General features: G+C 39.8%; 1 protein-coding gene across 1 annotated transcript; it reads left to right on the top strand.

Annotated features, from left to right (window-relative positions):
* Positions 1 to 573: 573 nt before the first annotated feature.
* LOC121528576 (phospholipase B-like 1) lies at positions 574 to 17,381 on the top strand. Its single transcript, XM_041816091.1, has 10 exons — positions 574 to 803; positions 2,602 to 2,685; positions 2,979 to 3,120; positions 3,225 to 3,371; positions 5,452 to 5,596; positions 8,279 to 8,479; positions 12,733 to 12,873; positions 12,964 to 13,149; positions 13,304 to 13,410; positions 17,117 to 17,381. The coding sequence occupies exons 1-10, from the start codon at positions 574 to 576 to the stop codon at positions 17,291 to 17,293; spliced, it is 1,560 nt and encodes a 519-aa protein (XP_041672025.1). The 3' UTR covers positions 17,294 to 17,381.
* The last annotated feature ends 386 nt before the right edge of the window (positions 17,382 to 17,767 follow it).

The raw sequence follows: 17,767 nt of genomic DNA, 5'->3' as shown, positions 1-17,767 counted from the left end.
CAAACTATGTATAATGCTGACCTACTTCGCTGCATTGGTGCGCACTTACGGTGAGTATCGCTGATGATCGTGTGAATATGACGGATACTGAAACTTTGAATCCAATATATTTAAAACTCTGGATAAAAAAAAACAATGTTTGATGAGTTAAATTGTGAACGGCTCTCACAAAGATCTCACAATGGCGCCTAGCGATAAGAATCTAAACATTTACATTTATCTGTTCTATTCTTAAGGTTCTTGTCATGTGGAAGCAACACACCTAATAACGCTGATATTCCTCATAAGTATTTCCGAGATCCCATTTGATAATATTTCCCTCTGTTTAGTGGTGAAGCCTTTAATATTACTTATTGTTTACTCATTACCCCTTTAAATAAGCTACCTGTTACTAATAACACTTATTCTGAAACATGCTAGTCTTAGAAATGAACTTTTATTGACAGAAACTAACTAGGCAATAAAACAACTGTGAAAAGCATGTTTTCCTTATAGTTGATTCTATTGCCAGCCTTATTTTACATAATGTTTGTTATCCAACCTCAACCCTGTGACCCTGTCCATCCTCTTACAATGGTAGAGCTTCAAGAGGCCACTGTGTATTGGGATGCTGCCCAGAAAAGTGTGATCCTGAAGGAGGGCGTGATGGAGACAAAGGGGGGAGCCTTCGGTTACTTCAATGACACACTGCTCCTCACTGGATGGGGTGTTTTGGAAATTAGTGCAGGTCATGGAGGATTCCCACAGCAAGATGAGACCACCTTCTTCCTGGCTGGGTACCTGGAGGGCTATCTTACTGCTGGGTGAGTGTCACAGGAATCAAATCATTAAATAAAGGAATAATCAAAGTCATAGATTTTTTTAATCAGACCCTGGTTTCTCTTCAACAAGTTTGATTAGTTTTAATCGGTGTGATTTGACAGTAAATAATCTGTCCACAGACTTGCTACAAATGACTTATTTGCTCTGGAATGCACAGAGCTGTAATGTTTCAAGTAATAGCATTTATTTTCCCCTTGTGACATACAGAAATGCTGATAGGCAGTTTAACCATGAGAAAAAAGTAGGCAAATGCCTGAGACCTCAAGCTCCTGGGTGCAATAAGTGTAAAATTACATGTGAGATATGTCTAAAATTATTTACAACTATAAAACCTGTTTTTTAATGTAAATAAGGGGCTAAGAGCAATTAGAATATCATCAAAATAGCTGTTGATTAGCTAAAAAAGTTCCAGAGGAGTGCCCGGGTTCCAACAGAAAGGTTAGAGTGCCCAAAAAACCTCCAAAACGTTTTTTTATCAAGACATCCATAGTAAGGTAAGTTCTTACAAACACTCTGACACAACAAATTTGTAGATTGCTCTGTGGTAAAATGGCATGCATTCAATAAAAATATATAGCTTTTGAGTTTGAAATTATTAAAGGCTAGCCCCTTGAGAGCAGCATCTTGTTTTCAAAGGGGTCCTACAGATGGGAGAGACTCTGATTTTGACTAGAGTTCACTAAAACGTATGTTGGACACTCCGTGGTCAAGTGGAAGGAAGTTCTTTGGTCTGATGAGACCAAAATGGTGCTTTTTGGCCGTCAGACAAGACGCTTTGTTGGCATCAAACACCAAACACTGCACATCACCCCAAACACACCAATCTCACTGTGAAGCAGTGGAGGCCATGGAGGCAGCCATGAGCGTAGCACGAGGGGGTTACTGATTACCCGGGCCTACGGTAGGGAGGGGCCTTTGAGAAGCCTGCAATGAAAAGACTGTCTTTATTTATTTTTCTTTGTAACCAGAGTCATTATTGAATCAAAAGCAACAGAATTAATTGGTCCACAGACTGAAATTTGTCTCAAATAGACTGAAATTAAATACTAGGGGGGGCCTCTGGTCCTCCCTTAAAAATGTCTAAATAGCGTAGTCCAGCGCTGTGAAATAATGGAAGTAAATTCAGTTTAACCAAAGCAAAAGTATTGCTCATAAATGGTGAAATTATGGTTCAAAAATACATTAAATGCAGAGATATTTGTAAAAAAAATCACACATTTGTTGCTTGGCTTGCCGGTTAAGGGGGGCCCAGTGTAATATTCTTTTGGGGGCCGAAAATCCCTAGCTACGCCCCTGGAGGCGGCATCATGCTGTAGGGATGCTTTTCAGCATGGGCCCTGGAAGGCTTGTAAAGGTAGAGAGGGAAATAAATGCATCAAAATATAGAAATAAGGATGTGTTTTCCAGCAGTCACTCATTTTAAATAACATGTTTTTATTTCTCTGACATTTCTTTGTACAAATCTGTTTTTTTTATTATGTTGACCATGATTGATTTATAAAATCAATAAAATGAGAAAACATCTAACGGGGTGAATACTTTTAATTGGCACTGAATGATGGGAACAGTAGCCTCTGTGTAGTAGTTGAAAGAACAACAATGGTTGTCAAAAGACTGATCATTTTATAACTATGATGAAAAGGGGAGGTTATTATGGTAGTCTTAAACATTTGTTATGATGATTATGGCTTGTATTGATACTGCTGTAGTTTTTACTGTTGGTCTGTTTAATGTTAATTAAATGATTTAATGCACACTGATCATTATATTTCTCCTCAGACAGATGTTCCATCACTACTACAACATGTATCCTCAACTCATAAAGGATGAGAAGGTTTTGAATCCCCTGAGAAGGTTTTTAAGGTATGGTCTTACAGCTTCCTTTAAGATTAACCACTGGTAAATTGGTAGAAAATCGTCCCAAACTGGCTTCATCTTATGTAGTGTAAATATATCTGAGATTGTTTCCTTCATCGAAAGAGAAATGTCTTAAAATGCAGGTTTTACCCTCTAAGATATGGAACAAGAAACATTTATGCCTGCAGGATTGTTTGCACCGTGAATTCTGCTGCTCTAAAAGCAGGATTCAGGTTTTAAAAACAGCCACCCACACTGCTTCTCTGTAAGAAAAAACTCTACTTCATGTTTCTGAACAGCAAACAGGACCAGTGGGCCAGAGAGCAGGTTAAACTGAGAAGATCCAGCGACCCCTTGTGGAAGCATCTAGGACTGATCCTGGCCCAGCTGGATGGGCTCCATGCTGGAGCTGCACAGTGGGCCAAAAGCGAACACAGAGAGGTGTGTTACTGTGTGCATTTTGTGTGTGTGTGTGTGTTAGTGAGAAAGTTGTTACAGTATCATATCATTGATATCCCGCCTCATGCTCCCTTCCCTCCCCTCAGCCTCTATCAGCCTTTGCTCTCCAGTTTCTGAATGGTGTCGGAGATCTCCTGGACCTCGTCCCGGCTCTGACACCCCGCTCCAACTCTTCCAGAGGCGGCGGTGCTTTCAGGATGCCAGGAATGGGCCACTGCACGGCTCTCATCAAGGTCAGGCCAAGCTCATTTGGCTCATGCTGTGAGGGAGCACTTGGGAGGTCTGAAAGTAGGCCTAATTAGTTTTATTGAGGGTCCTTGTGCATGGGGTTTCCTCTTCTTAAGTGTGTCAATAAAGGGGGTAAAAGGCCATTAGGAGGAGAATAGTTTCCTGTCCACCAACAGCCATTCAGGAAACAATGACATAGTGGAAATAGAGTGAGGCCTCGCAGTCTGGAATCCAACATGATAAGGTTTTAAATGATGGATTTATATCTTTGTTTCTCATTTGGTTATCCACTGGAACTCTATTGTTTCTATTGTTTCTATCTAAAAAAGAATAAGGCTACTTTGTTTGCTTCCCTGTTTTGCAAATTGTGTGCCTGCTGAACATAGTTTATGAACATTTGCTTAACTGTCATTCAAAAATTGGTTTCATCTGCTTCTGTTGGGGATGTTTTGTATAAACCCCACTGCCAGGGGATTCTCAACCAAATAATAAGAAAAGATAGCAAGCAGAAATGTGCTTCTTTGCTTCACCTATCTCCACTGGTCACTAATTGTACAACAAAAATGGCACACTATATGGCATATTATCTAAACAACAGCATTATGGGTACACAGATGGATTTCACATAATGAAGGATACAACAGTGGCCTGCTTACTGGTTTATTCTGCACGTTTCTCCTAGAGTATTCTGAAAAGTGGGAATGAATGCAGTGTGAACCACGAAGGGCACAGACGGATGGATGCATGCATGGATGGATGGATGGATGGATGGATGGATGCATGGATGGATGCATGGATGGATGGATGCATGCATGGATGGATGGATGGATGCATGGATTCATGGTTTATGGATGGATTCATGGATGGATGGGAGAATTCATGGATGGATGGAGTGGTGGATGGATGGATGGAGTGGTGGATGGATGGATTCATGGACCGATTGATGAATGGATGGATGAGTGGATGGATGGATGGATGGATGGATGGATGGACCAACTGATGGATAGAGTGATGGATGCGTGGATGGATGAATAGATTTATGGATGGATGGGAGAATTCATTGGTGGATGGATGAATGGATGCATAGATGCATGGACTTTATTGATCCAAAACTGATAAATTCTGGTGTTTCAGCAGTTTGTTATCAAGCAAGTATAGAAACACAAACAATAAATATGTTGTAAATTAACACCACAACACAAAAAAATAGAAATTATTGAGAAAAAAAATATATACAACCAATAGACAAAAGTATACGGCCACCCACCCAGCAGGGACTGTGATAAGGTTGTATTCAAATACATAAACATGGAGTTGGCCTCTTTTTGCAGCTGTAACAGCCTCCATTCTTCTTGGAAGGCTTTTCACAAGATTTTGAAGTGTCTTTGTGGGAATTTGTGCCCGCTCACCCTATAGGGCATTTATGAGGCCAGGCAGTAAAAGGTCTTCCTCAAACTGTTGCCACAAAGTTGGAAGCATAGCGTTGTCCAAAATGTCTTGGTATGCTGAAGCATGAAGATTGCCCTTCACTGGAGATAAGGGGCCTAACACAAACCCTGCAAAACAGCCCCATATCCCTCCTCTACCAAACTTCACAGTTGACACAGTGCAGTCAGACCAGTAATGTTCTCCCTCCATCTCAGACTCGCCAAACGGAGAAGCATGATTCTTCACTCCTCAGAGCACATTTCCACAGTGTTGTGTGTTTTACACAGCTCCATCCAATGCTTGGCATTGGACTTGGTGATGTAAGGCTTGCATGCAGCTGCTCGGCCATGGAAATCATACCATGAAGCTCCTGCCACACAGTTTTTAGGCTTACATCAATGCCAGTGGAAGTTTAGAACTCTTTAGCTATGGAGTAAGCAGTGTTGGCCACTTTTTTGTACAGTGAGCCTTAGCACTTGTTGACCCCACTCTTTTCTTTTATTTTATGCGGGGTTGTTATTCCTAAATGCTTCCATTTTCTAATAATATCACGTACAGTTGACAGTGGAATATCTGTCCTAGATTAAATTTCACAAACAGTCTGATTGCAGAGGTGGCATCCATCACAGAACTCTCTCTTCCTTCTCTCTGTTTTAGGTGCTCCCAGGCTTTGAAAACCTGCTGTTTGGACACTCAAGCTGGTACACCTATGCAGCCACCATGCGCATCTATAAACACTGGGACTTTCAGGTGTCTGACTCACACGTTGCCACTGGAAAGTTGTCGTTCAGCAGCTACCCTGGTACACACATGCACAGTCACACAATACAAGTACAGAACCTGAAATTTGAAAAGTAGTGTGTCACAGCACAGCAAAGCATTCATTTAAAAACTCTGAGATGAGGTGAACAGCTTGACGTTAATCCACATGGTTTTGTTTCCATCTTGGAAAATATAAACAATGACATAGAGACTTAACCTAAATCCTCAAAGAACAGTCTCTACTGAAAGTAATTCTCCTGATAAGCACACAGCTTAGTTCGTGCAGACACATCCACAGCAGTGTAAACACCTAAAACAGAGCCCTCTTTTCAAAGTCAGGGGGGACTCAGTAATTTGTGACCAAAGATTTGCAGTGTGGTCCAAACCATAAAAATCCTCTTACAGGGTCCACTGCTATCAGAACACAAGTGGTTTTAAAACAGACTATTTTTAGAGGCCAGGAGGCCAAGGATATCACTTCACCTTATTAAAATGAGGAGATGAAGTACAGTCCTGCCATTGTAGGTGCTGTGTGACCTCTGCTGCTTTCTTAAGCTGCTTTCTCTCACTCTTTAACATTCACATCTGCAGATCACAGCTAAGAAACTGGGGAAGATGGAATAAATAAATGCTTAATGCAGATGTAGGGCTGGTGGAAACACTCATAGACCTACATAGTCGTTATATTATTCATAACAGTAGCATTATTCTGTATTCATTTTTAATAACATCATCTGGAGAATTAGTGATTATGAGCTGTAGTGTAGTAACATTATGGTAGTGCATGTATTCAGAGAAGTAAAAGTATTTTTCTGTTTATACCCAGGATGTGTCAGAAATTGCACACACTGCTACGATATACTCAAACTGCATACTAGAGAAATGGTTAGTATGCCATTCCCAGAGGCAGTTTTAGTAAGAGCAGTATGTGTTTTTTCTCCAATTTGCTCAAAGCAAGACATATTTATAAGCATTTCTTTTCAGTTAAAAAAGCCATATTGGATAGGATATACCTAAAAGTATGCAAGGAGTACTTCCTCCTCACCTTTTACATAACATAACTCAAAGTCTCCACATCTCAATAGAAAATGCACAAATTTGTTCCTTTAAATAGATCAGAATGGGGATAAATAAATGTTAAAAGTATTCTGGAGAAGGCCTTCAGACCCCCTTTCCTTACTTAGGCCAGTCACATGCTAGCCAGTTTTTAAATCTGAAACGATTTTAAAACCGTGGGAGACCACAGACACGAGGACCATTTCAAACTATGTTTCATCTTTAATCCTCTGAACGCACACACTAGACCACACATCTGAAAGACCTGCCAATGACCTCGGGTGATCACATGACTTGAGAAAAAAACAAACAAACAGATGTCTGCGATACCCTCTTGCTGTTCCTGCACAACAGGCGGCCCAGGCATGCGTTACAGGTGCAGCATAAATCTTAAAACAAGAGAAAGACTCAGGATGAAATCCCACAGTTGCTACAGTTGTGTTTATGGTTGTGAGCGGTGAAAGTGTGTATGATCCGGCTGGTGACGCTACCACATCTGCTTGCTCTCATTGGTTGTTGTGGGGTCCTCTGTCAGAGGCACTACAACCTAGAATTTGATTTGGCGTCTGGGAGGCTACGACGCCGTTTGGAGCAGTAAAATAATCATGTTGACACCACGCACATGCAGATTATTCAGACAATTAATCGTTCGTGGTGAGGCTCCACTCGGGATACGCCCCCGCGATTGTTGGGGGAGGCAAATCTTGCCTCAAATCAGGCTTAAAATCCTGTAATGTGTGGCCAGCCTTAATGGTGCCAGCTATGAAAACAGTTACAGCTATGACTTGTAATTGCAATATTTGTGCATCCAAAACATATGTGGGGGAAATGTTTGTTTTTTTTCCAGTCATTAATCTACCAATTTGTCTTAAAATTCAAATTAAAGAATCGTGGTATAATCAATATTGTGAGCTGGCCATAGAAAAAAGTGATATATTTTTTCCATATTGTCCACCCTTAGTGTCACGTGTTGTCATAAATAGTGATCTCTCCTAGCCTACAAGACTGAAGCACTAGTCATTAATAAACTACAGGTATTTTAATGCCATCTTAATATATGTGGATTTTCACAATGACAAGATATAAAAATATGAGCTCAACATTAAGTTTATGAGGTGCTCATGAGGCCCCTGTTGTGTGGGGGCAGCAGATACTATCTGTGAGAACAACACTTCATGCAAACATCTTAACCACAGTTGTATAAAGTCACTGGACAAAGACAGAGCAACATTTTATTAATAAAGAAGGATGATGGTGTTTATTTGATGAATGTCTATGCAAAATAATTTTATTATACCATCCAGCTAGTTGCTAACTGAGTCTTTCTACTGTTTCCTGCTCAGCAGATGTGTGTGGGTACACCAGAGCTTTATTTTTATTTTTGCTGGAAACAACAACATGAGAACTGTGGGAGGGAAATAAGACATAATGACTTGTTTTGAGAGGAAAATCTCCACCTGCGAAGACGCCTGCAATTACAGCTGTCACAACATGTAGAAGTACGTCAAAGATACTTAAAGTCACATAATCTGCAGGCTTGCTGCGAATCACAGTAGGAAATGATGTCATCACAACTCTGTTTTCTTTTTAAAGACATACACACCCCTTTTATATTGATATGAATATATTGTATGAACACTGCTTCCTCCCCCTCCTCCTCCTCCAGGCTTCCTGATGTCTCTGGATGACTTCTACCTTCTCGGGAGTGGCCTGCTGATGACTCAGACCTCCATTGGTGTTTTCAAAGTCTCCCTGTTCTCTCAGCTCAGCCCTCACAGCCTGCTGGCGTGGCAGAGGGTCCGCCTGGCCAACAGCCTGGCACACAGTGGAGAGGAGTGGGCATGGATCTTCTCCAAATACAACTCAGGTGAAATCCTGTCATCGCCTGACACTAAATCAGTAATTTAGGCAAACTCATAAAATCTTAAAAGCATTAAAAAGACAGAGTTACAGTGGATTAAGAAAAACTAAGCATCAAGCACAGTTTGAACACAAATACTCTTTAAGCTGTGCACTGATGATACAATGATTTAACTTTCATTATCAGCCACATTCTTTAAAATGATTAACTTACATCATCTGGACAGTTACTTTTCTTATCAATCACTTTTGAGATTTAAAAGTTCATGCAAAATGACAGCCAAAAAAAAAATTCTTGAGCCAAAACCAGAAGAGCATGTTGCTCCTAACATACCAAAATCCGTGGTTCAAGCTAGATATCCCTAACCAGCAATTCCTAAGGCTTTGGAACTCCAGAGAACTACGATGAGAGCCATTATCCACAAATGGAGAAAACTTGAAACAGTGGTGGACCTTCCCAGAAGTGGCCAGCCTTCCAAAATTACTCAAAGAGCGCATTGACGACTCATCCAGGTGGTCAAAAAAGAACGCAGAACAACATCTAAACACCTGCAGGCCCCAGGTGACTCAGTTGAGGTCAGTGTTCATGGTTCTAGACGAACACAAAGGCTTGTCTCACATCTGCCAAAAAAATACCTTGATGATCACTTTAAAACTCACATGGGTTATTCGGCTGAACAATGATACGAAATTCCACCTCTGGAAGGTTTTTAAAAAGTACGTTTTGGAGTGGCCAAGTCAAAGATTTAGAGCAGGGGTGTCAAACTCAAGGCCTGGGGGCCAAATCTGGCCTGTGGAATGATTATATCCAGCCTGCAAGATCATATAATATTTGTATTATAACTGGCCCACCACTATGAGGTCTGGAGATTTCCCCTAGTATAATAATGTAAACTTCAACTTAATTAAAATATCCTTGTTTAAAAAAACCCTGAAAAAGTAAAGAGTAAAAAAGATTTCATAAAAAGTCAAGAATGTGGGGGAAAAAATTAATGTGTTTTAATTTCATATTTTCAATTTTGAATCAGATTACAACTCAAACTTATGATTCTGACTTTTCATTTCATACTTTGACCTTTTCAACTCAGAATTTGGACTTGATATATGATATATGTCACATTTTTATCTTTCAGATTCCCAATTTTAAATTTTAATTTTTTTCTGATATTTTTACATTTTTAATTAATAATTTTTACTTTTTGTATTATTTTTTTTACCTTTTAGACCCTGAATTTTTTATTTCAGTTATTTTTAAGTTTTAAGTCATCATTTTGAATTCTAGCTCATATTTTGACATTCTCAATTCCTAATTTTGGCTTTTAATCCCGTATTTTGACTCACAGTTTAAAATTTTAAGTCATATTTTGACTTTTACAAATTTGATGTCATATTTTGACCATTCAAACTTATGATTTCAACTTTCTCCTCATATATTTGCTCTTTAAAAACATTATTTTTCTATTTTTTATGTTGTGTTCTGATCTTTTGAACTATTAAGTTGGAATTTTTATCTCAGATTTTAGCCTTTAAACTTATTATTTTTACTTTTTTGAATTTCCAAATGATTTATCATCAGTGCTGGGTTTTTTTTCATATTTTATTACTGTTACCTGTAGTCACATATCAGTTGTGTCCTTGGGCAAGACACTTAACCCCATATTGCTGTCCCTGCTGCTTCAGTGGTGTGTGAAGGTGTATAGACGAGTGGGATTATTTCATACTGATTGGACTGGTGGAAAATCTGATTTGCAGATGATCATGAATATTTGCCTTGTTCTACAACAGAAACTCGGACTATGTAAAAATCCACAGGTCAGGTTTCCATAGAGAATTAGGAGACTCCTAAACAGGCTGTCCTTTTCATTACACAGTCTTGCATGTTAATTGTGCAGCTGCTTTGATCTTCCTTCAGGTTGCTATGCGAGGGCATGGGAGAACAGGACAGAGAGTTCTTGAGACTGACAGTCCTCTCATTACCCAGCAGCCTCTGCTCTCATACTCCTCATCCTGTCTGACTGTCACAGAGGCCAGCAGGCACTTAACACAGGAACTTGTGCTTAACTTTTGCCTATGTTTTTGTTTAATTACCTCCGCCAAGGAGGTTATGTGATTGGGTGGGTTTTTTAGTTAGTTTGTTTGTTAGTTAGTTTGTTTGTTAGCAACATAACTCAAAAAGTTAGGGACGGATTTTGATGAAATTTTCAGGAAATTTTCAGGAGATTTTCAGGGAAGAAAGAACTGATTAGATTTTGGGACTGGTCCAGATCACCGTCTGGATCCAGGAATTTTTTAAAGAATTCTGTACTATTGGGAGATAGGGCTAATGGCGGAGGTCTGCCCTGTTACCACTTTACACCAAGAGATGGCGGACATGAGTAACTTCAATCCCAGCAGCATTTTGGGTGTGTTTCTATTCAAAGTTTTGAAGTTTATAGAGTTTGTAAGACGCACGCCTGGTCGAGGAGACGAGCCAGAGCTTAACAGAGAGAAAGACAGCAAATTGTAGCGGGAATACTCACAATCCTGGGAGGAATAGAGGAATATTCACCCTCTGCCATGACTTCCTGTCGTCCAGTGAGACCATGGGTGAGACTGCCAGTGCATCTGTTGGCACCGGCAGGCAATGCTTTCACATGATGGTACACACATAGTGAAGCCAATGCTTTCCTGAACCATGTTTCCACCCCACCAGGGAAGGGGTAATTGGCGAATGCCGTGGTGGGGGGCGTATGGGGACGGAACCAGGAATTTGTTAAAGGATTCTTCACTATTGGGAGATAGGGCTAATGGCGGAGATCTGCGCTCTCCAAGTGCTTTTCTAGTTTAACAGTTTCTTGTTAACAGTTTTAAATCCTGCATTATTTGTTTTCTCTGCCAGTCATGAATCAGAAGTAAAGCAACTAGACTCAATAATATGATAGTATAGCATAATGAATGTTTTATGTTAATGCTGCACAATAAATCATAAAAATGTGATTGATTGTGAAAAACATGTACAACCCCAATTCCACAAATGTTGGGTTGCTGTGTAAGATGTAAATAAATACAGGATGCAATGATTTGCAAATCTCACAAACCCATATCTTAGTCACAATAGAGCATAAACAACATATCAGATGTTGAAACTGAGACATTTTACCATTTCATGACAAATAATAAGCTCATGTTAAATTTGATGGCATCAACATATCTCAAAAAGTAGGGATGGGGTAAAGAAAGGCTAGAAACGTAAGTGGTACTTATGAAAAACAGCCACAGGAACATTTAGCAACTAATTAGGTTAACTTGGAACAGGTCAGAGACATGACTGGGTATAAAAGGAGCATTTGACAGAGAGAAAGTCTATCAGAAGTAAAGATGAGTACAGGTTTACCAATCTGTGAAGAACTGTGTCGAAAAATTGTGGAACAAAATTCAAGTTAAAGCTTGTATTTGATGATGGCATTGCTATTATGCAAAGATGAAGCCATATGTGAACACAGTCCAGAAATGCTGCCATCTCCTCTGGGACACAGCTCATTTAAAATGGAGGCAAAATGGAAAACTGTTCTGTGGTCAGACGAATCAAAATCAGATTTTTGTTTTAAACTATGGATGCCGTGTCCTGCAGATGTAAGAGAAGAGGGACCGTCCAGCTTGTTATCAGTGCACAGTTCTAAAGCCTGCATCTCTGATGGTGTGGGGTTGCATTAGTGCCTTTTGCATGGGCAGTTTACCCAGGCGCTATATCACTTCTGAAAAGTCTGTATCCAGACAATGTCTCTTTCAGGGAATGCCTTTTATTTTCAGCAAAACAATGCTAAACCACATATCACATCCATCACAACAGCATGGCTTTGCAGTTGAAGATCCCCAGTGCTGCAGCTCAAACCTCTTACTGCACCATGTAACAAAAAAATCCAGCAAAGAAGACCCATGACTGTTGAGCATCTAAAATCCTACATCAGACAAGAAAAGGACAACATTTCTCCCCCAAAACACCAGCAACTGGTCTGCTCATGTCCCAGATGTTTACAGACTGTTGTTAAAAGAAGAGAGAATGCTACACAATAGTAAACACTGTCCCTACTTTTTCAAGATGCATTGCTGCCGTCAATTTCAAAACGAGCGAATATTTGTCATGAAATTGTAAAATGTCTCAGATTCAACATCTGATATTTTAGTTATCTTCTTTTGTAGATAAAATATGGGTTAATAGGATTTTATGTGAGGTTTGACTGATCTCCAAACCCCTTGTGGTTCTACTGTGTCTGATTTCAGGGACCTATAACAGCCAGTACATGGTGTTGGACCTGAGCAGGGTTTCTCTGGGTCACAGCATCAGGAGTGGAGCTCTGACTGTGGTGGAGCAGATTCCTGGGAAGGTGGTGCACTCTGATCAGACTCAAGCTTTACGGAGAGGTAAGAAATGAAAATAAACCTTTTAGTTCATCTGATTAGTAGGTTTTTGGTTTTTAGTCCTGATCTGCAGTTTAAGGTGGCTGTTTGCAGGTTATTGGCCATCGTATAACATACCGTTCCACGCTGAAATCTACAACCTGAGTGGGTATAGTGTGATGTGGAAGAGATATGGAGAAGACTTCTCTTATGACCTCTGCCCTCGAGCCAAAATCCTCCGCAGGGACCAGGCCAAAGTGTCTGACCTCAGCTCCCTGAAACACATCATGAGATACAACAGTAGGTGTGACATTATTTTGCATTCTCCTCACTTTTTTGATCATTTCCTAAATTAAGTGCATCAGAGATGTGACAGAAAATGAGAGACATAATTCAGGAGGCTTTTCTGCAGCTTACAGTGATGAGACTTAGAGTTGGACTGGTTCTGTTTCAGACTATAAGAGAGACCCCTACTCCAAGGGCCATCCATGTAAAACCATCTGTTGCCGTAATGACCTAAGACCAAGAAGGCCACGCCCTGGAGGCTGCTATGACACCAAGGTCAGTGGTCTTCTGTGTATGACAACAATAATTAAGTTAAATATGTTAACTTTAAACATTGAAAAAAAGTGCTGTTACAAAATGTACAGTACTGTGAAAAAGCACCCCCCTCTGATTTCTTTTTGCACATTTGTCACACTTAAATGTTTCAGATCATCAAATTTTAATATTAGACAAAGACAGCCAGAGTCATTTCAGTTTTTAAGTTATGATTACATTTATTAAGGAAAAAAGACATCCAAGCATACCAGGCCCAACACTATGTGAAAAAGTATCTAAAGAAATTGAAAAACAGATAGAAAACAAAGACATCGACATCTATCAGCCTGGAAAGGGTTACAGTCCCATCTCTAAGGCTTTGCGACTCCAGTGTACCACGATGAGAGCCATTGTCCACAAATGGAGAAACTTGGAACAGCGGTGAACCCTCCTAGGAGTGGCCGGCCTACCAAAATTACTCCAAAAGTGCATCAGTGACTAATCCAGGAGGTCACAAGAGAACCCAGAAAAACATCTAAAGACCTAAGACCATCAATAAGAAAGAGACTGAGCAAAAGTGGCATTCATGTGAGAGTTTCCAGGCTTGAACCACCACTGACCGAAAAGAATACAAGGCTTGTCTCACGTTTGCCAAAAAACATCTTGATGATCCCCAAGATTTTTGGGAAAACATTCTGCAGATTGACAAGACAAAATTTGAACTTTTTGAAAGGTTTGCATCCTGTTACATCTGGAGTAAAACTAACACAGCATTTCATAAAAAGAGCATCATACCAACTGTTAAACGTGGTGGTGGCAGTGTCATGATCTGGGGCTAACTTGTTGCTTCAGGACCTGGACCCTTTGCCATAATTAATGGAATCATGAATTCTGACTTCCACCAGCAAATCCTGAAGAATGTCCGGCCATTAGTTTGTGTTCTAAAGCTGAAGCGTGGCCTGGTTAAAGTCCAGACTTAAATCTGATTGAGATGCTGTGACATGACCTTAAAAAGGCTGTTAATGCTTAAAAACCCTGACTGGATTAAATCAATTCTACAAAGAAGAGTGGGCCAAAATTCCTCTAGAGTGATGTAAAAGACTTATCACCAGTTGCCACAAACAATTGTTTGCAGTTGTTGCTGCCAAGCATGGCACAACCAGTTATTGGGTTTAGAGGTAAATTACTTTCTCACATGGGCCAGGTAGGTTTGGATGACTTTTCTCCCTTGATACATTAAATCATAATTCAAAAACTGCATTTTGCACTTACTCGGGTTATCTTTGTGTAGTACTAAAATGTGAAATCTGAAACATTTAAGTGTGACAAATATGCAAAAAGAGACATCAGGAAGTGAGCAAATACTTTTTTACAGCACCATAATACTTAATAGTGTAGAGGATTTTTTTGGTATGTTTTTGATGTTTTATCGTCATCACTGCCATACACAGGTCCTGTTATGTCCCAACTTCCTTCAAAATATAAATGTCTTTGTTATTTGTAACTGTTTTTTTTAAGTTAGTCAACTGTTAAATTAATTTTTATTAGCACGACCAATAGTCTGCAATTATGCTGCAGCTGTTTTACTCAGCTTTGGGAAACAGTTGTTTGAGTTAAATGTGAGTGTCACCATTTCCTAATTACAGCGATAACATGCTGATTAATGTATTTATAGTTTATGATGTTACTTATTTAGTTTTATTGCCTCTTTATTATTTGTTTTAGTCTTTTATAAACGACAGTTTCTGTTTATGTTGCACTTTAACCTGCATGCTTTTATTTATGAAGGTGCAACAAATGAAGTTGAGTTTAACTGAAAAATAAAAAATGTATACCTTGTTTTTGATGTGAGGGCCACCAATAAAGTCAACCCAGCTGACCGTATCAGAAGCTCAACACAATTTTATCTATGCTTACCAATAATCTCAGGAACGCTAATCATGCCGGTTCATATCTGACGGCCCACGGCAAGTAGGTAAAGTGAATAAGAACCGAGGCATGTGAGCTTAATAGGGGGTAATTTGGTGCACATGGCAGAGTTTTACCTTTTAGAGTGTTGGCAATCACAAAAGTGATTGCTAAAGCAGGATCGTTTAAGGTTGCACGGACGTACACCCTTGGATGTTTTACCCTTTTTTATTTTATAAACCAAAACTGATTGCATAAATATTCACCCCCTTCAAATCAGTGTTTAGCAGATGCACATGTGGCTGCAATGTGTGCTGTGCTTCACAGTGGGGCTGGTGTGTTTGTGGTGATGTGCAGTGTTTGGTGTCTTGTCTCATGACAAACAAGCACCATTTTGGTCTCATCAGAAAAAGAACTTTCTCCCACTTGACCATGGAGCCTCCCACATGACTTTTGATGAACTCTAGTCCAGATTTAATATGAGTTTAACTCCACCGTGGCTTTTCCTTTGCAACTCTCCCATAAAACTTTGAATAGTGAAGAGCACAGGCAACATTTGTTGTTTGCAGAGTTACTTTCATCTCCTCTGCTGAAGCTTCTCACTCCTTCAGAATAGTCAAAAGTGTCTTGGCCTCTCTCCTTGCATGATCACTCAGTTTGTGAGGACAGCCTGATCTAGGCAAAATTTGCACATCTTCCGTCCATTCCTTGATGATGGATTTAACTGATGTTAAATGGGGATGTTCAATGCCTTGGAAATGTTCTTGTATCCATCCCCTGACTTATACTTTTCAATAACCTTTTCTCTGAGTTGCTTGGAGTATTATTTTGTCTTCATGGTGTAATGGTAGCCAGGAATACTGATTAACCACTAACTGGAGCTTCAAAACAGAGGTGTATTCATACTACAATCACTTGAGGCACATTCCTAGCACTCAGGTGATCCCCATTTCACTAACTGTGGGACTACTAGCACTAGTTGGCTCGATTTTTGTTAACTTAGGTCAGTCACTTTAAAGGGGGTGCATACTTTTTATAGGCACTGTAGCTGCCGTTCTCCATGTTATATTAGCATGTTAGCTGTCAAGTGATGACTGATCATGAAAACAGCTCAGGCAAAAGGGCTGTCAGAAGTGTTCTAACAAAAACACTGGAAACTATGACCTGAGGTGTTTTCTGGACAAGAATAGTTAATGGATGTGAGCTTGTATAGAGCTTTTCTAGTCTGACTACTCAAAGTGCTTTTTACACCGCAGGACACACTCACCCATTCACCCACTGATGGAGGTTGCTATAGGTGTCAGTCAGCATTAGCTAATCTCATTCATACACATTCAAATGTCACTAACACAGCAGAGGGAGAACATTGGGGTTAAGTGTCGAGCACAAGGACGCATCAACATGTGACTACAGAAGCTCGGGATCAATGCCTGACCTTCTAGTTGAGGACTGACAGACAACCACTGAGCTGAATCGTCCTTGGGCACGAGTATTTTATTAAAATGTCATGGCAAACTTTTGTGATGTACTGACCAGTATTTACATTATTGGATCTCATATGCACTGGTTTACAACTGGCATAATTTTAGTCCTTGCAAGCAATTCAGGCCTTATTTTATGTAATCTTAAAATAAGATGTTTACCTCTTCCTTATCGTTTGACTGTGGCTTTAAATAAAACCATGTAGATACTTAGCAAGAAATTTGACAGATAAACTTTCTTAAATTTGAGATTTTGCAAATTGATATTAGTCCTTTCTTCCGGTTACTCACTCTATTCCCAATGTGGTGTCTTTAACCATTTCTGTCTCATGATGCAGGTGACGGACTACCAGATGGCCGTCCAGCTGGTTGCAGAAGCTATAAACGGCCCCACAACGCAGGGGGGGCTGCATCCCTTCTCATGGCAATTCTTCAATCTCTCGAATCATCACGGTCTCCCACACACTTACAACTTTTCCTTCATCACCATGAGGCCAACTCTGCGTCATCCCTGAGAGCACAGAGACTAAAAATACCACCCACCCATGTAGGAAAGGTCATGTCTTCCTGCTCCAGTCCTGTAACTTTTGGTCACAACAATGAGGAAAATTGTTGGTACCTTTCTGATAATTGACAGAAAGTTGAAGCCTGGGAAAACATGGCTAATATGGTCCAAAAATGCTACTCAAATGTTGAAATTTAGAGACATAATTACAACAAAAAGTGGTCATTGAAGGATTAGATATAGTCTGTGTTACAGTATAATAGACGTTCTCATTGTTCAGCACACAGTCAATTAGTTTTTTATCTTAAGGTCCTATCCCTATCTCTAATAAATGCTATTTTGTTTTTTGAATGTCAGGCTGTAGCTTGTGTTTAAGATATTTAGACTAATCCTTTGGTATGCCATCCCAAAGTGACTGTTAACCTTTTCTTTTTTTTCAACACCAACAAATTTAGCTGAGAAATGCTCTGAAAAAGAGAGAACT

Source organism: Cheilinus undulatus, linkage group 20 (assembly GCF_018320785.1).
Source record: "Cheilinus undulatus linkage group 20, ASM1832078v1, whole genome shotgun sequence".
In the NCBI taxonomy this organism is placed as follows: domain Eukaryota; kingdom Metazoa; phylum Chordata; class Actinopteri; order Labriformes; family Labridae; genus Cheilinus; species Cheilinus undulatus.
Note: the sequence above shows the minus strand (reverse complement) of the source record. Positions and strands in the feature narration are given on the sequence as shown.

What these genes read in the sequence shown, in the direction of transcription:
- LOC121528576 (XM_041816091.1), top strand. Translation starts at nt 574, where the DNA reads ATGGTAGAGCTTCAAGAGGCCACTGTGTATTGGGATGCTGCCCAGAAA. An exon ending in ACTGCACGGCTCTCATCAAG is followed by an intron (nt 3,372 to 5,451) that starts GTCAGGCCAAGC and finishes TCTCTGTTTTAG; the next exon opens with GTGCTCCCAGGCTTTGAAAA. An exon ending in ACACATCATGAGATACAACA is followed by an intron (nt 13,150 to 13,303) that starts GTAGGTGTGACA and finishes GTTCTGTTTCAG; the next exon opens with ACTATAAGAGAGACCCCTAC.